Here is a 24,399-nt window from a genome sequence, read left to right on the forward strand (position 1 = left end):
AATGGTATTTTTTAACAATGACCACACCTCTTTGACATTTTTTACTTTTGTAGCTGCTCCTTTCAGTTTTTTTCTAACAATTTTTCTCATTTTATCAAAGTTTCCCTTTTGAAAGTTTAGCACGAGAGCCTTGGATTTGCACACTGTTCCTTTTCCAGTCATTAAATCAAATTTGATCATATTATGATCACTATTGCCAAGCGGCCCCACCACCGTTACCTCTCTCACCAAGTCCTGTGTTCCACTGAGAATTAGATCTAAAATTGCTCCCTCTCTCGTCGGTTCCTGAACCAATTGCTCCATAAAGCTATCATTTATTCCATCCAGGAACGTTATCTCTCTAGCGTGACCCGATGATACATTTACCCAGTCTATATTGGGGTAATTGAAGTCTCACAAAACACGTTGCAAAAATTTTTTTTAAATTTTTATGTGCATAGGATTTTATCTCACAATGTGGACCATCATACCACCCTTGGTTGATTCAGGCAGTAAGCCACGCTTTCAACCACAATGGGTCACATTTAATCATCGGTCCAATATAGTCTTTTGAATTGCTTCAATTTTCTACTTTATTGAATTTACTTTTTTTATCGTTTTTTTGTCCATTTATAATAAAATATTTTTGACGATGTTAGAAGCGGAATTGCCTTACTTGTGCGGAGCGCCGCCGCGCTTCCGAGCTATTGTCTTCACTGACTTGTGCAGAGCGCCACCGCGCTTTCAAACCTTTATCTTCAATACTGCCGTGCTTTATAGGCAGAGATTTCCGATTGAAGGTGCTCGTACAACTAAGAGCTCCTGTAGTCCGACGTACGTTTCGCAGTTGTGCTGCTTCAGGGACTCTGTCCTAATCGGAAGATTATAGTGTCTGGGCTTAAGAAGAGCGCAAGGTTAATTCCCGCCAAAATTTCTTCAATGTTTAAATGCCTTCATGCTTGCTTTCGTCTAATTCATATGGTATATAATGCCTATAAGAATGACAATAGATATGAAACCACATATATTTTTTGCACTAACATTTCTCAACATAAAATATGCGACTAGGCGACTGAATGCGGTAAGAGAAGACTACAATCATGCTCAAGTTGTAATTCATTTGGGAGGTGCATATTTTATGTTGAGAAATGTTAGTGCAAAAAATATATGTGGTTTCATATCTATTGTCATTCTTATAGGCATTATATACCGTATGAATTAGACGAAAGCAAGCATGAAGGCATTTAAACATTGAAGAAATTTTGGTGGGAATTAACCTTGCGCTCTTCTTAAGCCCAGACACTATAATCTTCCGATTAGGACAGAGTCCCTGAAGCAGCACAACTGCGAAACGTACGTCGGACTACAGGAGCTCTTAGTTGTACGAGCACCTTCAATCGGAAATCTCTGCCTATAAAGCACGGCAGTATTGAAGATAAAGGTTTGAAAGCGCGGTGGCGCTCTGCACAAGTCAGTGAAGACAATAGCTCGGAAGCGCGGCGGCGCTCCGCACAAGTAAGGCAATTCCGCTTCTAACATCGTCAAAAATATTTTATTATAAATGGACAAAAAAACGATAAAAAAAAGTAAATTCAATAAAGTAGAAAATTGAAGCAATTCAAAAGACTATATTGGACCGATGATTAAATGTGACCCGTTGTGGTTGAAAGCGAGGCTTACTGCCTGAATCAACCAAGGGTGGTATGATGGTCCACATTGTGAGATAAGATCCTATGCACATAAAAATTTAAAAAAATTTTTGCAACGTGTTTTGTGAGACAAGTGTGGTTCGTTGCACATTACTTATTAACTGTTTCTGTATAGTGGTAATTGAAGACTCCCATTATTACTGCACTACTAATTTGCTTAGCTTCCCTAATTTCTCTTAGCATTTCACTGTCCATCTCACCATCTTGACCAGGTGGTCGGTAGTATACCCCTATCACTGTAGTCTTCCCTGACACACAAGGGATTTCTACCCATAAAGATTCAATTTTGTATTTAGTCTCATGCAGGATGTTTATCCTGTTGGACTCTATGCCATCCCGGACATAAAGCGCCACACCTCCTCCCGAGTGCTCCTCTCTGTCATTGCGATATAATTTGTACCCCGGTATAGCACTGTCCCATTGGTTATCCTCTTTCTACCATGTCTCTGAGATGCCAATTAAGTCTATGTCATCATTTACTGCTATACATTCTAATTCTCCCATCTTACTTCTTAGACTTCTGGCATTAGCATACAAACATTTCAAAGTTTGTTTTTTGTTTGTATTTTTATTCTGCTTTTTAATTGATAGGGATAAGTTAGAATTTTTTAGCTCAGGTGAGTTTTTAGTTACAGGCACTTGGACTACTTTTCTAATTATTGGAACCTCACTGTCGGGATGCCCTAATTCTAATGCATCATTAGTATCCTTTAAAGATACCTCTCTCCGAACCATGCACTGCTGAGCGACTGTCGGCTTTCCCCTTTGTTCTAGTTTAAAAGCTGCTCTATCTCCTTTTTAAAGGTTAGCACCAGCAGTCTGGTTCCACCCTGGTTAAGGTGGAGCCCATCCCTTCGGAAGAGACTCCCCCTTCCCCAAAAGGTTCCCCAGTTCCTAACAAAACTGAATCCCTCTTCCTTGCACCATCGTCTCATCCACTCATTGAGACTCCGGAGCTCTGCCTGCCTCTGGTGACCTGTGCGTGGAACAGGGAGCATTTCAGAGAATGCTACCCTGGAGGTTCTGGATTTAATCTTTCTACCTAAGAGCCTAAATTTGGCTTCCAGAACCTCCCTCCCACATTTTCCTATGTCATTGGTGCCCACGTGTACCACGACAGCCGGCTCCTCCCCAGCACTGTCTAAAATCCTATCTAGGTGACACGTGAGGTCCGCCACCTTCGCACCAGGTAGGCAAGTTACCAGGCGATCCTCACGCCCACCAGCCACCCAGCTATCTACATTCCTAATAATCGAATCACCAACTATGACGGCCGACCTAACCCTTCCCTTCCCTCCCCTTCTCCAGTGAAGCTCATGCATCTTCATAGTTATCCATTAAATTAAAACAAAATTACAATGGACTAATAGAAATCAAACAGTTGTTATGATTCAATATTTATTTAGCAGCCTGTTGGAAATGAGTTGGTAGCCTTAATCCCTTAAATCATCTTAATTGGTAGCTTATTGTGGGGTGCTAGTAGAGAAATCAAAGGTGGCCTAGAAACTTAGAAAAATGACGGCAGATAAAGACTACAAGGCCAAATTGGTCTGCCAAATTTAATTTCTGTAATATTGTTATAGGTCACAGTTGATCTGCCTTCCTCTTCATGTATTCCTTCACATTTAAGGATTCTCTCTACTTACCCAATGTTTTATTTAATTCTGCTACCGTTTCAGTCTCCACCACCTCCACTGAGAGACTAGGGTATCTTACATTATCACAGAACATGATTTGCCTGTCATGAGGATTAAGAGCAAACCTTAGATTCCAGAAATGTTGGAGATCAATAGGGTCTGTGGTACTGCAACACGAAGAGAAAATGAGCAGACTAGGGATATTCTCTGTTTCTGAGGTCACAGATTATGAATTAACAAAACCGAATTAGGACCTAATGCAGGACTTTTTAACCTGTCCTTGGGACCCCACAACCAATCAGGTTTTCAGGATATCTACAAAAAACATGTATGACATACATCTGCATACACTGGAAACCCCAGCATATGCTAATTTATCTCATACCTAACTATTGTGGATATTCTCATAATGTAAATGGCTGTGGTGCATTGCTGAGAAGCTTGGGAAGTCCTGACCTGATCTAATAGGATATACATATTTTCAAAAATGCTTTTGGTACACTATCAATAAAGAAATTATGAATAGATTTGGTTAACGATTTGCTCCTTTTACTTACTGTGCTCACATGGAACTGCTTGACTTCACTGAATCTTATCTTTGCCTGCAGGTGAGTGAGATGGAATTAAATGGTCAGTTTGAGTCCGTGTGTGAGTCAGTATTCAGTGAGCTGGAGTCTCAGGCAGTGGAAGCCCTGGACTTGCCCATGCCAGGTTGTTTCCGTATGAGGAGCCACAGCTATGTGAGGGCTATTGAGAAAGGATGCTCTCAAGATGACGAGTGTGTGTCGCTGAGGTCTTCATCGCCCCCTCGCACAACTACCACAGTGAGGACCATCCAAAGCAGCACCGGTGAGTTATACGCATATTAACTAGAGCTGAGGTAAAGGGCAGCCTGAACTGAGGTACACTTTCTTGGAATGCAGGCATGGGCCTTCAATCAACCATTAGCTGAGGGAAGACTGATTTTGAAAACTGTTGCTATTTCATGCTGTTGAAAAATCCCTGACCATGCTTCTGCTTGAGGGCAGAGCACTTTCTTTTCTCCATGGTGATGTCCTGTCTTCAGATGTTCTGTTTTCACGTTACAAATTGATTTTCCCTTTAACTTACAGAGTTTGTTGTAGCCTAAGCCGCTCTTCTAGTACACATGCTAAAATGCCACCAAAGAGAGACAGAGAGGCCAGAAATCTCTACCTTTATCTTTGTGGCATGGGCTGCTTTCAAGCGAGGCTGCTTGTGATGTTTTCCTCTGGCTGTGAACCTGAAGGAACCCTAAAGAGCAGAATTTAATAAGAAAAGTTCAGCCAGAAGTGGAAAAGCAGCTGTGCGGGTTTTCTGGTGAAATCTATTAGTGTTCTGAAACATTTAGGCAGCATCCTATAGGCTTCAGATATTTTGCTTACGAACCGTTGCGATGTAATTTATTATTACAATGTATGAAACAAAATGTCAAGTCTAGGCAGAAAACTATTCCCATTTATTTTAATATAAAGTCAACCTCATTCTAACTGCAGCAATTAGTCATGGTCTGAGTCAGACTAAAAATTATTTTGGGCTTTTCAGAAGGCGTAAGTGCAAGTGGGTGGTTCATAGCCGATTAGAAAACACAACTTGGGCCACATAGACAATGCAGGGGATTGGAAACAGATGTTAAGGAATTCGAGGACAGTGAATTACAATTTTGAGTGTTGCCATCACAGTATAGAAGTCAACGAAGAGCGTTTACAAGGATACAATATAGAGTTGTGGTTTTCCCACTTTTTTCCTCTGGATCCAGTGGAAGAAACAGTTTTCTCCTCGGGACCAACTGGAAAACTCATCCCTCCATCCCCAAATCCCATTTCTTGTTGACTCCTCCTTTCCTTTCATCGCTCTTGTCACAGCCCCCCTCCCCCTTGCTCACTCTTAGCCCCCCTTTCCCCAAACCACCTTCCTCTCTCACACCTTTCAACAGCCCTCCCTCGCTCACTCTCACCCCTTTCCCCAACACGGAGCCAATAATCGGCAACAAAAGCCTGCCACATGCTGCTCTTTCTCCCTCTTCCCGAAAACAGCCAGAACAGGTGCAGGTGGAGGACTGGGGCTGCGACGCAGTCACTGGTGTCCTGCAACCCAAAACTGAGATGACCCCAAGTTTGAAAAAACACTGATTAATGTACTGGCATTTTTCCTCTTTAAAATGAATTTGCCAGAAATCTGCCAGCTCCTCTTAGAGAATATCTAGAGCAATTTGCAGGAAAAGCAGGATCTCTGCAGTATTTCCAAGCTCATCCAGTTTTCTATCCATAGTATAACCCCACATCATGTATAATTTATTTACAAAATAGTCCAATAAGTGATAAAATTTCTGGATTGCCTAATGTTTATACCAGATCGAACAAATGATTGCAGGCATTAAACGATTTTTAATGCCAGCAAATGATTTTTAAACAAGGACCCTCATTTTAAGAATGTACATTTGTTTAATTCTGAATGGGAAAACACAATGAATTAATTTTTCTGTTCATTTGGTTTTTGCCATAAAGTCTATGAGGGAAGCAAAATAATGTTTTGTTTTGTTTTGTTTTTACTTCAAGCCAGAAAGAGCAGATCCAAGTAGGGGTGTGCATTCGTTTCCTATGAATTGGGAATCCGCAACGTATAGGGCCATATTCGTTGTATTCGTGGGGAAGCGAAACGTATCGCGATTCCCCACGAATACAACGAATCTTCGCCGAATTATTTGGCCATCTAAAGGAGCCAATTTAAACAACCCCCCCCCTCCCCCCAAGACTTACCAAAACTCCCTGGTAGTCCAGCGGGGGGTCCGGAAGCCATCTCCTGCACTCACACCCTCGGCTGCCGGTATTCAAAATGGCGCCGATAGCCTTTGACCTACTATGTCACAGGGGCTACCGGTGCCATTGGTCAGCCCCTGTCACATGGCCATCTGTGCCATTGGTCAGGGGCTGACCAATGGCACCGGTCAGGGGCTGACCAATGGCACCGGTAGCCCCTGTGACATAGTAGGTCAAAGGCTATCGGCGCCATTTAAAATATCGGCAGCCGAGGGTGTGAGTGCAGGAGAAGGCTTCCGGACCCCCTGCTGGACCACAGGGAGTTTTGGTAAGTCTTGGGGGGGTCAGGAGGGTGGAGGGTTGTAGTTAATTTAATTTTAGCCGGGAAATGAATAGGAATCAACGTATAAATGTATCGGGGGGCCCCCTTGCCGAATGCAACTTTTCTGCCCCGCGACAAATACAAATCCCGAATGCAACGTATGGCGTCCCTCTGCACATCACTAGAGCCAAGTGGGGAAGGGAAATAGAAGGAGCAGGATAAATCATGTTGAAGCACTTTTTCAAATAACCTATCCCAGCTGGAAACTGCATGATTTACATCTTTTTTTTTTTTTTTTTTTGAGGTAAAGGTAACACTATGTACTTTTTTCAGCCATTCCTCTGTTGGATCTCCAAGAGACAAGGTAGAGTTTCTAAAACTCCTTGCTCCAAAGTTTTTTAGATAAAGAAGAACTTATAAAAATGATTTAGATTGAGAGGAAAAAGCAAGATGTGCAGTTACAGTCACGGTTACTGTACCCTAGCTGTGGTTTGGAGTGGTAGTAGCAAGGGCAACTATAATCTGTCTGTCAGAGTGTTGCAGTGTACCTCAGCAGGGTAAAACTTAGCACTACAGCATAGAACGTGTGTCAGAATCTGCAGGAAAGATACAGAGAGACTGGCTCTCTCTTGCAACATGTGCAGAGTGTGTAGTGACAGTCACAGGGGCCAGCATGTTTTTTCTGTGTAAAAGGGTCAGTAACTGTATTTTTTTTTAATGAGTTATTTATCAGTTTTTCAAATTACATAAATCAAGAGCTTCTTGACATATGTATTAATTCTTGTGTGTGTTGCTCTTGCACTAAATTTGACTTGGTGTATATAGTCAGCAAGAATCAGCAGTTCACTGTGTTCTGTTTGTTACAAAAGTTTAGTTTAGTTTTAACTTGATGGTTTGCTGCTGTATGGCTGCTCCTACTGCCCTTCCTCTTTCTTGGTTCAGCACCTTGCCGTGTTATCATGCTACTCTTGTTGACACCCTTGCCCCTCTTATGGTGCCTCGGACTCTTCATGCCATTGTTGTTGATGCCCTTTGGCCCTTCTTAGTGCTTTGGGGTATGCATGTGCCACTGTTGCCCCTCTTTTGGTGCTTCAAGGTTTTCATGATCAGCATAAAATGAAATCATACCTTCATGTCATTTTAGTTCTTTAGCGCACTTAAGAAAAATTTTAGGCGTTCTGTTTTTTCCTGGAGAAACAGTCTATCGAGGTTGTGATACCTTTGTAAAGTACCAAGCTAACAATGCTGCGGCACGTACCAGTGCTCTTGATGACCCGCCCCTCTCATGTTGCCTTGGGTTGTTCATGCAATTTTCATGCCACTGTTTCTAGTGCTTCCCCCCTCTTGCAGTACCCTCAGGTGTTGATTTTATCTCTGCTCCTGCTCCCTTAGTCCTCACTCAATGGCCTGGAATGTTAATCTGACAGCTGCTTAGTCCTTGGCCTTCACTCGGTACCTTGGCATGTTGCTGCCACTGTTCCTGCTAGCCCGCACCTCTCTTGGTATCTTAGACAGTAGATCTGCCACTTTGCTTTCTCTCTTAGTACCTTAGAGTGACATTTCCTCAGTTGTTGCTGCCTTCCTCTTCTCTTTGTGCCTTATGGTAATATTTATGTCTCCATTGCCATTCCCTTGGTCCTCTTTAAATGTTAATGTCAGTCAGTGCCTAGGCATGTTAATGACACTACTCTTGCTACCTTGCTCCTCTCTGGTTACTTTTAGGAAAGACTTGAATTCTGGGGACCACATACTTCAGTACAAGAATCAGCATCAGCAAGGAATAGCAAAGGGGAAGTCAGTCTCCCAGCTTGATCCCCCAACCTATTACCATGCCATAGGAAAACTAGGTCAGGACCACTTTGAACTTTCTTCAGAGATTTCCTCTGACTATGCCCTGACCAGGAGTAAGTTCACCATCTTTTAGCTACTAGATGGTTCAATTAGTTCTTCATCCCTAAACCCAAACCTGATGACTGATTTGTATGTCAGGACCACTATTGACCTTCTCCAGTGTTTTCTTTGGCTGCAGGTCTCCATACGCGATATTTTGCCCTTCTCTTGGAGCTTTGGTGTGTTTCTACCACTGTTGATGCTGATTTGACCTCTAACAGTGCATTAGGCTGTTCATGCCACTCTTTGTGCTGCTTGGTCCCTTTCTTGTTGCCTTGGGGTGTTCATGACACATTTGTTTATTTATTACAGTTACATAGTAACATAGTAAGGATGACAGAAAAAGACCAAATGGTCAATCCAGTCCGTGTAGCAAGTTTCATATGATAGTAATCGCCACTCAGTGTTGATTACCCTCTATGTCTCTGTTAAGGATAGTAACTGCCGCTCCATGCTGGTTACCCCCAAGCCTTATGTTAAGGATAATAATCAGACAATGCAGCTTGAACATGCTTTGCTTTTGGTCTTGGCTGTGGAAGCAGCCCTTTGCTTTTTTCCCTGATGTCTGCATATCAGTATCCCAGAGAGCAAAAATGTGGGGCCCAGTGTTTGCTGTCATCTGAATCCAATTCCCCTCCCCCCCCCATCATTCAAGCAGAGAACAATGTTGCAGTTGCACCAAAAGCATCAAGGCTAATCAGTTAATAGTAATAATAATTACTATGTCTTCTGATTAAGGGCAGTAAATGCCACTCCATGCAGGTTAGCCCAATACATCCTTTTCTTCATGTCCATCCTCTAAGCCCTAGGGATCCACAGTGTTTATCACATGCCCCCTTGAATTCATTTACTCTTTTCATCCTCACCAACTCTCCGGAAGGGCATTCCAGGCATCCACCACCGTCTCTGTGAAGAAATATTTCCTGTCATTAGATCTCAGTCATCTCCCCCCGGAGTTTCATTTCGTGACTATTTCATTCTACTATTTCCTTTTCAATGGAAAAGGTTCGAAGTTCGTGCATCATTAGACTCACATGTTTTCTTTGTATAACACTGTTTTGATATTTTTGTCAATAAAACTTTACATTAAAAAAAACCCAAAAAAGCCTTTCATATTTCTGAAAGTCCTCTCTTCCAAGATATACATCCTCAGATCCTTCAGTCTTACCTCATAAGTCTTCCAATACAGACCCCCCCCCCCCCCACCACCACCATCACCTTTTTGGCTGCCTTTCTCTGGACTGCCTCCATCCTGTCTCTCTCCTTTTTTGAGATTCAGGTTCCAGAACTGAACACAGTACTCTAGTTGAGGCCTCACCAAAGACCTGTACAAAGGCATTATCACCTCATTTTTCTTGCTGGTTATTCCTCTCTCTATGCATTCTTCTGGCTTTAGCTGTTGCCTTGTCCCATTGCTTCACCACCTTCAGATTGCCAGACACTATCACCACAAGTTCCCACTCCCAGTCTGTGTACATTAGTCTTTCAATCCCGCCTCATCACATACCGATCTTTTGGATTACCGCACTCCAGATGCAGGACTCTGCACTTCTTGGCATTGAATCCCAGCTGCAAAACCTTCAACTACTCTTAAAGCTTTCTTAAATCACTTTTCATTCTCTCTACTCCTTCTGGCGTGTCCACTCAGTTGCAGATCTTAGTATCATCCACAAATAGACAAAGATATTGAGCAGAACGGGACCCAAAACAGATCCCTGGGGCACTCCACTCCACTTAACCTACATAAGAACATAAGAACATAAGAAAATGCCATATTGGGTCAGACCAAGGGTCCATCAAGCCCAGCATCCTGCTTCCAACAGTGGCCAATCCAGGCCACAAGAACCTGGCAAGTACCCAAAAACTAAGTCTATTCCATGTTACCATTGCTAATGGCAGTGGCTATTCTCTAGGTGAGGGGCACTATGGACCACAACTACAGGTTGGGAGATCCTGTGGTCACATCCCGAATTCCTTTCTGAAAAGAATTAAGTCATGGAATATAAGTACTAATTAACTTTTGATTGAAAAATGCTTATTGCGCAAAAGATTGGAGAATGAGATTAAGATCTAAATGCTTTTGAGCAAGAGAAAGTGTAAAGTTATTCATTTTGTTTCTCCTGCTGATCTCTGCTGTGAATCCTGTGACCCATCCTTTTTGGTGACTTTATATTGTGAATTGACTGGTGCCCCAGAAGAATAAAAGTGTATCATTTTGAAACATAACCACTGAGTAAAACTGTGTCTGCTAAAACCAAGGGTTTTAGGTTCAAGGTGCGAGTCTTCCAATATAAGAAAAAGAAGACTGAAGATTCTGGGTGTAGGAATGCATTCAGATGGTCACAGAGGAGAAAAGATTGATGTGTTGTATTTTTCCTGTTTAAAATGAGTAAATATTGCCCATGGCCTCTGAGCCAGGTCCAGTCCACCAACTACCTGACCAAACTATATTATTGAACCCACAGAGGCTGGTGCCAGGATAACAAAAACCTAGTGTCATACTCTTTTTATTTAATGTGCCCCATGTGGAGAATTCAATATATAGGGGGTGGGGGAGGGAAGAACTGGTATTGATTTAAATATGGAAATTTATATGCTCATCTACTCAAAAGTGGTAGAGCACAAGAGAGAAAGACAGCTGGGCAGACTGGATGAGCCACGTTCTTATATGCCATCATCTACTACGTTATATTACTATGAACTGGACCTAGCAGCGAACTCAGAGGTACCCCACTGGCCATTTTTTCTTCACCAGATTGGATTCCTTTGACCAACACACTCTTTGAGTTCTGTTGCTCAATCAGTTCCTCATCCATAATGGCTTTCTGTCCTACTGCTATCCCAGTTAGCTTGCATACAGTCTTCTATGCACTACAGTGTCAAAGCCTTAGTTAAGTCCTGAAATAAGCATCCATTGCACCTCCCTGATCTACCACCGTTGTTACTTTATTAAAAATCACAATCAAGTTTGTCTGGCACAATCTTTCCTTTGTAAATAGCATGTTGTCTGGGGTCCTGTTTTCTGCTTTTTCAAGTTTCTGCACTTTCTTTCTCTTTTGTTGTATTTACTTAGCTTTGTCTATTATTGAAGTTAGAAAGGTGAGTTTGTAGTTACCTGTCTCCTCCTTGTTCCCATTTCTATGGACTAGGTCTACATTTGCTCTTCTCCAGTACTTTGGAACTTCCCTCTTTCCAGAGACAGTGTGGACAGACCTGTGAGGGCTACAGCCAGCATCTTCATGAACTCTTTCAGCATCCTGGGCTTTACTTTATCAGGTCCCATGGCCTTATCTACTCTAATTTCATTAGTGCTTGAATTACTTCCTCCTCTGTAAATAAGTTTTTAACTGGTTTATAATCATATCTGCCCAGTTTCCTACCTTAGACATGTCACCTTCCCATTCTGTAAATCCTAAGCAAAAGAACAAGTTTAAACTGACTCCTGCTCATTTTCCTCCTCCTCACTCACCCCACATATTTCTATTTATCATTAATGCTACTTGTCAAAATGCACACAGTTTGATATTTTCTGGCAGGGTGATTAGTGTGGTGGGTAGGATTTGGATGGATTTGTCAGTAGATTTACGTTTGTTTCCAGGTGCAGGTGGTTGTTTGTACTGTTTTCTTACTCTAAAATTTTCCCTCATTCTTCCTCTAAGATGATTTAAACCAGGGTTTCCCAGAATGTGGGTCATGACCCCAAATGGGAATCACACAACCTTCAGCTGGGATCATAAGTGTCTCAAATGTCAGTGTTCTTCAAGCTCCAGCAAGCAGCATTAGCAGCAAAAGTAGCTGTTTGTTGATGAGCCGGATCAGATGCAGGACAGGTATGGGAGTTGGATTCAATGTCATGGGGTTTCAGAAGTTGGTATGAACTGGAGAGAGTGAGAGTGTGGGGAGAGGACTGGCTTTGCAGGGTAAGAGAGGGAATGACAGAAAATCAATTTGGAATGCAAGAGAGGAGCTGAGAAGTGAGAGGGGATCAGCTGTGAGGATATGAGAGAAGGGTTGGAGGAGAGGTTGGGAGATGAGAGGGTTGGAGGAGAGGTTGGGAGATGAGAGAGAGGATGAGAGTTAGGAGAGGATGGGGATAGGATGAGGTGAAAGGATGACAGGATCAGTTTGAGGGTTATAAGAAGGGCTTGGAAGTGAGAGGAGATCAGCTGTGTAGATATGAGAGAAGGGTTGGAGGAGAGGTTGGGAGATGAGAGAGAGTGGATGAGAGTGGAGAGGGGGATGGGGATGGGGATAGGATGAGGTGAGAGGATGACAGGATCAGTTTGAGGGTTATAAGAAGGGCTTGGAAGTGAGAGGAGATCAGCTGTGTAGATATGAGAGAAGGGTTGGAGGAGAGGTTGGGAGATGAGAGAGAGTGGATGAGAGTGGAGAGGGGGATGGGGATAGGATGAGGTGAGAGGATGACAGGATCAGTTTGAGAATTATAAGAAGGGCTTGGAAGTGAGAGGAGATCAGCTGGGGGAATGTAAAAAGGCTGGAGGGGATGAGAGGGAATAGGATGGGGAGGCATGAAAGCTGGGGGATGTAAGAGGGGAATCAGCTGGAGGGGAGGGGATCCTCTGGGAGGGGTGGAGGTTGAAAGAAAGGGTTAACTAGAGAGGATAGACATTGAGAGAAGGGATCAACTGGAGTGCAGGGAGAATGAGTATGCCAACTGTTGGAAGGGGAGCCACTCTCCACTAATTTGTTTTGTCTAAGTTTTGGGCTTATGCAGATTTTCAAGTGCTAAAATAGGATCAAATTGATTAAAAGTTTGGAAAGCCATGACTTAAACTCTCCCTGGGTTGTTTTTTTATGGTGTGAATAACTGGGCTGAACATAATCCAAAATCATAACCATCGAAGCAACTTTTGCAATCCTTCTAACTGCTTAACGCTAGAGATGTGAATCGTGTCCTCGATCGTCTTAACAATCGATTTCGGCTGGGAGGGGGAGGGAATCGTATTGTTGCCGTTTGTGTGTGTAAAGTATCGTCATAATCGTTAAAATCGTGAGCCGGCACACTAAAACCCCCTAAAACCCACCCACGACCCTTTAAATTAAATCCCCCCCCCCTCCCGAACCCCCCCCCCAAATGCCTTAAATTACCTGGTGGTCCAGCGGCACACTAAAACCCCCTAAAACCCACCCCGACCCTTTAAATTAAATCCCCCCCCTCCCGAACCCCCCCCCAATGCATTAAATTACCTGGGAGTCCTCCGTAGCGGCGATCCGTGGCTAAATCGGGGGAAGGGGGAGAGCACGAAAACCGGCATGCTAGATCGTGAGGTCTTCAGCCGGCGCCATTTTTCAAAATGGCCACCGCAAAATGGCGGCGGCCATAGACGAAAACGATTCGACGCAAGAGGTCGTTCCGGACACCCGCTGCACTTTTGGCAAGTCTTGTGGGGGTCAGGAGGCCCCCCCAAGCTGGCCAAAAGTTCCTGGGGGTCCAGCGGGGGTCAAGGAGCGATTTCCTGCCGCGAATCGTTTTCCGTACGGAAAATGGCGCCGGCAGGAGATCGACTGCAGGAGGTCGTTCAGCGAGGTCCGGAACCCTCGCGAGATTTCTGGACCTCGCTGAACAACCTCCTGCAGTCGATCTCCTGCCGGCGCCATTTTCCGTACGGAAAACGATTCGCGGCAGGAAATCGCTCCTTGACCCCCGCTGGACCCCCAGGAACTTTTGGCCAGCTTGGGGGGGCCTCCTGACCCCCACAAGACTTGCCAAAGTCCAGCGGGGGTCCGGAACGACCTCTTGCGTCGAATCGTTTCGTCTATGGCCGCCGCCATTTTGCGGCAGCCATTTTGAAAAATGGCGCTGGCTGAAGACCTCACGATCTAGCGTGCCGGTTTTCGTGCTCTCCCCCTTCCCCCGATTTAGCCACGGACCGCCGCTACGGAGGACTCCCAGGTAATTTAATGCATTTGGGGGGGGGGGGTTCGGGAGGGTGGGGGATTTAATTTAAAGGGTCGGGGGGGGGGTTTTAGGGGGTTTTGGTGTGCCGGTTTTCCTGCCCTCCCCTTTCCCCCGATTTACGATTTTTTGACGATAAATCGGGGGAATTGGTATTGTATCGTGGCCCTAACGATTTTTGACGATTTAAAATATATCGGACGATATTTTAAATCATCAAAAAACGATTCACATCCCTACTTAACGCTGCTGTTGAATCATGGAAATATTTGAAAAGAAAAGTAACAATTATGACACTGTTAATCTCTGATTATCATAGCATAAATTTCTTTTCCATGTGCTTCATGGTTCGAAACACTTGTGAATACTAGCAACACTGTCATATTTTTATTATTAGATATTTATGAGATGAAAAATCTGTTTAAAGGATGTCCTGCTTTCAACATTGAGACAAGGATGTCATCTTTAACTCATGACACAGACTTCTCATGCTACTCAATCACTGTTTCTCAATCTCTCACAGTCTTTCATCTTTCTATATAAAAGTTGTACATATGTTTATGAAACTAACTGAAAACGCTATAAACTAATGGATAGTACTTGTCTTTTTTAGCTGTACAAGTGATATTCCCTGATAAGGAATAAATAATAGCTAATGAAACCTGTCACATGACTCATGGGGGCCTATTTACTAAAGTATGTTAAATATGCACATCAGCGTATAATTGAAACAAGCGTATTAGCAACACAGCTAATGTACAATTTACTAAAGGCCATAAAGCCTATAGTGCAGGAGCAGCCAACTCTCCTACTTAAGGACCACAAACAGGCCTGTTTTTCAGAATATCTCAATGAAAATAGATGAGATAGATTTGCATACAATGGAGGCAGTGCATGCAAATCTATCTCATGCATAATCATTATGGATATCCTGAAAACCAGGCCTGTTTGTGGCTCTTGAGGACCAGAGCTGGCTGCCCCTGCTGTAGTGAGTTGCAGATTAAAACACTGTTGAATGAAACATAAAAATTATGCATTAACATGCATACAACTATACCTCTAGAGGTGGAGAGGTTTTTGTAATAACAGCCACATTAATGCACACAAACATGTTAATGCAAATGCAGTACATTTAAATTAGCTGGTTGGTATAATTTTGCATATTAATGTGCTCAGTAAACTTTTGATGCAAAATTTGCATTAGTTAAGACAATTATGTGTTTACCACTACCACAGATGCAGATGTGTAGTGCAAAGTAACTCCATTTTGTAAACAGGCCCCGCAGGAAGGTTTACAGCTCCATGTACACCTATTGTGACCAAGGAACTAAGATTTTTGTAGTCACCTTCCCATGGGTTCGCTGATTTGACATCTGAGCTCAGATGTAATCAAGAGACAGTATCCGAACTCAGACTTCACGGAGTCAAGCATCATGTTTTGACAGCTTCTTGTTTAAACGTTACAGGAGATGTTTCTCTCCCTTTTCTTCCAAATTTGTGTTTGACAGTGGCTCTGGGAATCAAAGCCTCAAGATCCACATCCAACCCTCCTTCATAATTTCTTAATTGTGCCTTTTGATGTTTAAGCTGGTGACAACCTACATTTTAAATAATACAGATTGGTGCACGTGATTTACAACGTTTAGAAATCAAGGGGATTGATTCTGCTGAAATTATAATTGCTTCAAGGAGAATTGATGCTTAATGGCTGTGATGATGTACTAGATGCCCTAATCAAGCTGGTTGATGTTGGTTCTTCTTTTATTACAGGCTTCTTTCTTCTCTGTAACACGGCTTAGTTTACTATTTGAATTATTATATTTGTGGTTCATTTTCATCGCACTGGACTTTTCTGCTATTTTGTACATTACAGATAAGGGATGAGAAACCCTGTACACTACATTTGAATTATCTTGCACATCCAAAAAGGCATTTTCCTTCCCTTATTAAAGGCTGACAGGCTGATGCAATACCATGCGATTGGATGCGCGTTTTGGACACGCATCCATAGCCCCTGATGCAAAACAGGGATTAGCGAGTCCAAAATGCATGTCTAATATAGCTATATAGATAGTAAGGTATCTTGTCCTCAAATATGTGCTTGTTCCACTGATTGGAAATGAAATCTATTCTCATAGGTGACTGATGACTTGCTTGTTTGGGGAGGCTGAAGCAGAGAAGCGGGGAAAGGTAGACAAAGACAGACTGTCCCCTCCAGGGATGTACATAGGGTTGCCAACCCTGAAGGGAAAAACAGCCTGCCACATGGGTATGCTTTCTTAAAGGACATAAGAATTGCTTGGCTGGGTCAAACCAAGATCCGTTGAGCACAGCATCCTGACTCCGATAGTGATTAATCCAGGTCATAAGTACCTGGCAGATCCCATAAAGTACATAGGATTCCTGTTACTCACTCCCAGGGATAGCAATAGCTTTCTTTAACCTACCTGGCTGATGTTGTGCTATGGACTTTTCCTCCAGGAACTTGTCCAAACCTCAATTAAACCCCACTACGCTAGTCACCTTCATCATGCCCTCTGGCAAGAGATTCCACAGCTTGATAGTGCACTGAATGGAAAAGTACTTTCTACAATTTGCTTTCAATCTGCTGCCTGTTAGTTTCATGGCATGTTCCCTTGTTTTAGTATTGCTTGAAAAGGTAAAATAACTGTCTTTTATTTACCCATTCCTCCTCACTCATGATTTCATAAATTTCTATCATATTCCCTCTAGGCTGAAAAGCCTTATAGGAGAGATGTCTATCCCCTTTATCATTTTAGTCGCCCTCCTCTGCTCCTTCTCCATTTCCTCTATGTCTTTCTTGAGAGAGAACAACCAGAATTGCACAGAATGCTCAAGGTGCGGTTTCCCCATCGCTTGAGACAGAGACAATTTGATATCTTCTTTTTGTTCTCCATTCCTTTTTGGATCATTCATAATATTCTATTTGCTTTTTTGACTACCGCCACATACTTAGGTGAGGACTTCAACATATTTTCCACAAGGACTCCAAGATCCTTTTCCTTGGTAGTGACTTCCAATACAGAACGCAGCATCGTGTACCTCTAGCTGGAATTGTTTTTCCCTATGTGCATCACTTTGCACATTTCTACATTAAATTTCATCCGCCGTTCAGTTGCCCAGTCTCCTAGTCTCTCCAGGTCCTTCCACAGTTTCTCACAATCTGCTGCTATTTTAACAAATGTGAATAATTTTGTATCATCTTATGACCACTCTACCTAAAATGAAAAAGATGCCACTGTCCCATCTACAACTATTATTTTGCAAACTTTACATAACAGAAATAGACAAATTTATATTAATATGGAATTCAGATAAACCACCCAATACAAATATTTTAAACTTTCTTTTTATTGATCTCTGAAACACTTAATTAACCACAGACATTAACAATATTCAGAATTTCACCGGTGACATACACAATATGTAATATACAAATTCTGGAATCACATCAGTAAGAGAAACACAAACTCTCCATACCAAGCACTTTCAAAACAACACAAAGCCCTGCAAAACACATATTATGAAGCTATAAAAAAAAACTTGCCATACCATAAGAGCAATAATTATCAACACTTAACTGCACCTATGAAAGACAGCATTGCAAATATTATAATCAGATCCAGATCCTAGAACACCAATATACCTCCTAATGGGAAAACAAAACAAGACAGATTGCTATTTCTACACATAGACTAAATTCTAAATTACCTCTGCCACACAGCAGAACACCCAGACCATCATTAAATGTAGACTAAGGAACCACAAATTAGAAAAAGAAACCCCAAGATTTCAGATTCTTTAAGCAGAGCAATACTGAAAAAGATAAGCAGAAATGCATTTCCTCCTATACAGTGCAAAATACAATATCAGAGATGTACATTCCCAAAGCTGACATTAAAATAACTAAGAATAAAATGTTTTCTACCTTTATTGTTTGGATATTTTATTGTTTCTAATCATGTTGGTCCTGGTCTTTTTTTCCTACCTTTAGTACTTTCTTCTTCTCCAAACTCCTTTTCTAGGGTCTTCATTCCATTTTCTTTTGTCTCTCACATTTGCTTCACTTAACATAAGAACCTAAGAAGTTGCCAAACTGAGTCAGACCGAGAGTCCATCAAACCCAGCATCCTGTTTCCAACAGTGTCTAATCCAGGATACAAGTACTTGCAAATACCCAAACAGCAAGGTGCACATGTGTACACCCCCTTGTGCGCACCGACCCTGGATTTTATAACATGCATGTGGCAGCGCACGCATGTTATAAAATTGGATGTACATTTGTGCGTGCCGGGTAGCATGCACAAATGTACCCTGCACGCGTAATATTTAAAATCGGCCCCAGTGGTTTTCCCTAAGACTATTGTAATTAATAGCAATTTATGGACTTCTTCTCCAGGAACCTTTTCCCCAAATCTTTTTTTCACTCAGCTATTCCAACTGCCTTAACCACATCTTTTAGCAATGAATTCCAGAGCTTAATTGTGCATTGAGTGAAAAAGAAATTTCTCCAGTTTGTTTTATATGTGCTACTTTCTAACTTCATGGAGTTCCCTCTAGATCTTTTATTATGTGAAAGAATAAATAACCAATTCACATTTAAGCGTTCTAGTCCTCTCATGATTTTATAGACTTATATCTTATCCCCCCAGCAGTCTTTTCTCCAAGCTGAACAGCCCTAACCTCTTTAGCCTTTCCTCATAGGGAATTGTTTCATTTCTTTTATCATTTTGGTTGTCCTTCATTGAACCTTTTCCAGTGCCTCTATTTTTTTTTTTTTTGAGATGCAACAACCAGAATTGCACACAGTACTCAAGTTGTGGTCTCACCATGGCGTGATACAGAGGTTATATGACATTCTCTTATCATTCACATTTCCTTTCCTAAAAAATTCTAACATTCTATTTGCTTTATTAACTCCTACAGCACATTGAGCCAATGATTTCAAGTAATTGTCTGCTATGACACCCAGAAATACATCTGGACTGCACTTCTAAAATGGTATATTTAAATAATGTCCATGACTGTTGTACACTCTTAACCTTATTTATTTATTTATTTATTTATTTATTTGAAGTATTTATATGCTGTTGTTCAGATAAAAATCACAGCAGATTATAATAAATATAATAAAAACAAAACCAGAAAATATAAAATCACAAAAAAACATTGGCATAATAAATTTAAGATAATACATCAAAACAACTAAAATGAAATAAAGATACAAATTTAAAATCAGTCTTATGAAATATGTAAAGTTAAAATAAACATACAAGGAGCATAAAATAAATAGAATAGAATGCCTCATTAGTATTCCAGTTACAGGTCTGTAAAAGAGGATAAAATCAGCCTTTAAGCCTTTTCTTCGTAGGCTAGTTTAAAAAGTCAGGTTTTCAGGCTTTTTTGAAAAATTGTGAAATCAATCTATAACCCTAATTCAGCGGGCACTGAGTTCCTTTGTTTAGGACCAGCTATTGAAATAGATCTGTCTCTAACTTCACTTAGATGTGCTGAAGAACTGATGGGATTGTTAGTAAATCCTTGTTTGCTGATCTTAGATCACATTGTGGAGTATGTAAATGAATCATGGAGTTTAACCATTCTACTTTCTTTTTATATAAAGATTTGTGAAGAAAACATAAAACTTTAAAATCTATTCTATATTTTATTGGTAACCAATGTAACGCTATACGAGTTGGAGCGATATGTTCATACTTATTCCCTCCTGTAAGAATTCTTGCCTTGGCATTCTGTAGCATCTGTAACGGTCTTAAGGTACCTGATGGAAGACCTAACAACAAGGCATTACAGTAATCAAGATTAGAAAAAATCAGTGTTTGTAATACAGAATGAAAATTATCAACATTTAATAAGTGCTTTAAATGTTTTAGTATACAGTTTATGATAGCCATCTTTAAGATTAATATGCTTTTTCATATTCAGTTCACTGTCAATTATAACACCAAGATCTCGAACATGATTGGATAAACCAATTTAAGTAGAGCCAAATTTAAAATTAATGGGCGTAGTCAGTGAGACATTTCTGATAAGATATAAAAATTTGGTTTTATTGGTATTCAGAAAAAGTTTCATATGATTCAACAATTGTTGAATAGCAGACATACATTTCAACTATTTTTAATATCTTTTCCATGGAGTCATTTATCAGTATTAGGAGCTGAACATCATCAGCATATATATATAATAGGAAAGTCCTAATCCAGATAATTTACAGAGCGGTAACATGTATACATTAAAAAGGGTTTCAGACAGAGAAGACCCTATTGGGACCCCAGACCCCAGGTCAATTTTAACAGTGTAACCTCTATAGCTGCACCTTTGGGTAATTGCCAAGTTCTTGTGGCCTGGTTTTGGCCTCTGTTGGAAACAGGATGCTGGGCTTGATGGACCCTTGGTCTGGCCCAGCATGGCAATTTCTTATGTTGATGTTCTTAACGTTTGTAGCTGCATCTTTTAGTGTTTTTCTATTTTCCTCATTTTATCATAGTCTCCCTTTGAAAGTTTAGTGCTAGAGATGTAGATTTAATTATGTTCCCCCTTCAGTCATTAAGCCAAATTTGATTATGTTATGATCATTGTTGACAAGTGGCCCTACTACTGTTAACTCTCACACCAAATCCTGCATTCCACTTAGATCTAAAATGGCTCCCTCTCTCATCGGTTCCTGAACCAATTTCCCCAGAAGCAGTTATTTATTCCATCCAGGAATGACAAGGTCGATAATCAAAAGCCATTTAGATGGATAACTTATGCGGCTAACTCTGGTCGCACCATAGGGCTGTCCTAAAGGTAGCTGGATATACTTATTCGGCTAACTTTAAGATAACCGAGTATATTCAGTGGTGTTGCCATGCTGCTGAATATCCCCGTTATTAGCTGGAGAGCTATTTCCATTTAGCTTAATTAGCCAGTCCATGCCTGAATATCAGCCCCCTTATTTCTCTAGCATGTCCTGATGTTACAGTTACCCAGTCAATATTGGGGTAATTGAAATTTCCCATTATTACTATTCTGCCAAATTGTATAGCTTCCCTAATTTCTCTTAGCATTTCATTGCCTGATCATTTTGGCCAGCTGGATGGTAGTATACCCCTATCGCTGTATTCTTCCCCAATTCACAAGGGATTTCTATACATAAATATTCTCTTGTGCATTTAGTCTTCTGCATGATATTTATCATGTTGGACTGTATGCCATCCTGAATATAAAGTTGATCCACGCTATCACTGCAATATAATTTGTTCCCTGGTATAGCACTCTCCCGTTGGTTCCCCTCCTTCCACCAGGTTTCTGAGATGCCAATGATGTCTGTCTCTTCATTCAGTGCTATACACTCTAACTCACCTATCTTACTTGTTAGACTTATGGCATTAGCATACATTCTTTTTAAGGTATGTTTTTTATTTGTATTAACAATCTGCTTATCAGTTTACAGAGATAATTTGGAATATTTTAATTCAGGTGATAGGCACAGAGGCTACTTTTACTTTTCTTGGAACCTCTCTGTTGGAATGCCCTAACTCTCCTGTTTTAATAGTATCATTCCAAGATATCTCCCTCCGAACTATGTTCTGCTGAGCAAATGTCGGCTTTCCCCCTTGTTCTAGTTTAAAAGCTGCTCTATCTCCTTTTTAAAGGTTATCTCCAGCAGCCTAGCTCTACCCTGGTTAAGTTGGAGCCCATCCTTTCAGAAAATACTCCCCCATCCCCAAAAGGTTGCCCAGTTTCTTACAAAACTGAATCACTCCTCCCTGCACCAAAGTCTCATCCACACATTTGAAATTCTGGAACTCTGCTTGCCTCTGCAGACCTTCACGTGAAACAGGGAACATTTCAGAGAATGCTACCCTGGAGGTTTTGGATTTCACTTCTACAACTTTCTCTGACTTTGATCTTTCCCTTTCTTCCCATTTCTCTCCCTCTATTCACTCATAACTAGATTTCAACCCCTCTTTCTTCTCTAGTTTCCCTTGCCCCAGCTTTTCACTTCCCCACATCACCCTCTTTTGCCCTGTCAGCCCTCTATTCCCCCCTCACCAATCTCCAACTATCTGAATCCCTTGTCCTTACCTTCCCTAACTGCTGCCTCCTTTCTAGCTCTCTCAGCTCCCACTATCTCCAAGCCAACTCTCTCATTCCAACCATCAGCTCCATTTTTCTCAAACATCTCCTTTCAAGTTCTCCCATCCATATATCTTTACATCTTGCCACTTCTCTACATATTTTATTGACCTGTACCTTCCCTCATCCCTCCCCATTGTCTCTCTTACCCCCATTGTCCATCCAAGTCCCTATCTCCCTATTTTCATCTTTTGTCTAATACCTATCTTCCACTCTCACTATCTTCCTAGCCCATCTCCCACAATGCTCTCATCCCTTCCACAGTACTCGCATTCCCCCTTTGTTTTCACTTCTTTCCCAGCCTCCTCGTTCCCCTTCTTTCAACCACTACCTAGTTTCCCATTTCTGCCCTCTGTATTCACCCCATCCCCAGCTCTCTAGTTTCTTCTGCCTCTCATCCCTACATAAGAATTGCCATACTGGGTCAGACCAAGAGTCCATCAAGCCCAGTATCCTGTTTCCAACAGTGGCCAATCCAAGTCACAAGTACCTGGCAAGTACCCAAACATTAAATAAATCTCAAGTTACTATTGCTTATTAATTCATAGCAGTTTATGGATTTTTCCTTTAGGAACTTATCCAAACACTTTTTAAACCCAGTTACACTAACTGCTGTAACCACATCCTCTGGAAATGAATTCATTGGCATACATCGTAGCAATTGAAATGAATTCCAGAGCTTAACTATGCGCTGAATGAAAAAGAATTTTCTTCAATTTGTTTTAAATGAGCTACTTGCTAACTTCATGGAGTGCCTCCTAGTCCTTCTATTATCTGAGAGAGTAAATAACTGATTTACAATTCACTTTTTCAGGTCCTTTCATGATTTTGTAGACCTCTATCATATACTGAACAGCCCTAACTTCCTTAGCCTTACCTCATAGGGCAGCCGTTCCATGCCACTTATCATTTTGGTCACCTTTCTATAAACTTTCTCCAGTGCAGCTATATCTTTTTCGAGATGCGGTGACCAGAATTGCACACCGTATTCAAGATGCTGTCTCACAATGGAGCAATACAGAGACATTATGATATCCATCATTTTATTTGCCATTCCCTTCTTAATAATTCCTAACAATTTGTTTGCTTTTTTGATTGCTACAGCACACTCTGAGCCACACCTAGCTCTTTTTCTGGGTGGTAACCCCTAAGATAGAACCTAACATTGTGTAACTATAGCATAGGTTATTTTTCTGTATTTGCATCACTTTGCACTTGTCCAAGTTAAATTTCATCTTCCATTTGGAAGCCCAATCTTCCAGTCTCGCAAAGTCCTCCTACAACTTATCACAATCATACATCCCCTCCCATCCAAACTTTCAGTCCCCAGTCCTCACATCAGTACTGCAGGTGTTGCTCTTTCCTCCTGAATCCCTCAGTCTCTAACCAACCCATGCCTCAGTTTCCATTCCTAATCTCAGTCTTTGCTCACCCAATCCTCCATCATCACTCACCCCATCCCCCAGTTGCTGCTCTCCCCACACAGCCATCCAGCCACAAAAATCTATGTTTTCTACACCCAGCCCCAATTTCCTAGTCCCCACCCCAACCCAAATCCCAGGTGCTGCTCTACCCCTCTATCCTCCTAATCCTCGTTTTTTGCTGGATTCTGTAACCAAAAAACACCCTTTAAAAATGCTACCAAAATGTCTAGAATTGCAGTGTTCTCCGTAGTAGGAATCTCCTGACTTCAATTCCAAAGTGCGACTTCAACGAGAGATAGAGACAGCCCTTGGAAACTAACCAGTAATTGTTTACTTATCCCAAAATAATTGTGGAAGATCTTAGTACATGATGAAACATTATAATTATACACATAGTGTGTGTTTTGAGCCATAACACCATGATTATTTTTAGATTTTATTTCATATAAATGGTTACTTTGATAAAAACAAAAAATCTACATGGCACAAGATAGATTGGGGGTGGGCAACTCTGGACCTCAAGTGTCACAAATGGGTTTGATATTCAGGATATCTACAATGAATATGCATGAGATATATTT

General features: G+C 41.4%; 1 protein-coding gene across 1 annotated transcript in view; it reads left to right on the forward strand.

Moving 5' to 3' along the window:
• The window catches only part of DLGAP1 (DLG associated protein 1), a 437,388-nt gene that overhangs the window by 165,276 nt on the left and 247,713 nt on the right, over positions 1 to 24,399 (forward strand). The window contains 1 exon segment of the mRNA XM_029591059.1: positions 3,934 to 4,174. Coding sequence (XP_029446919.1) covers positions 3,934 to 4,174 — 241 coding nt within the window.

Source organism: Rhinatrema bivittatum, chromosome 2, assembly GCF_901001135.1.
Source record: "Rhinatrema bivittatum chromosome 2, aRhiBiv1.1, whole genome shotgun sequence".
Taxonomy (NCBI): Eukaryota; Metazoa; Chordata; class Amphibia; order Gymnophiona; family Rhinatrematidae; genus Rhinatrema; species Rhinatrema bivittatum.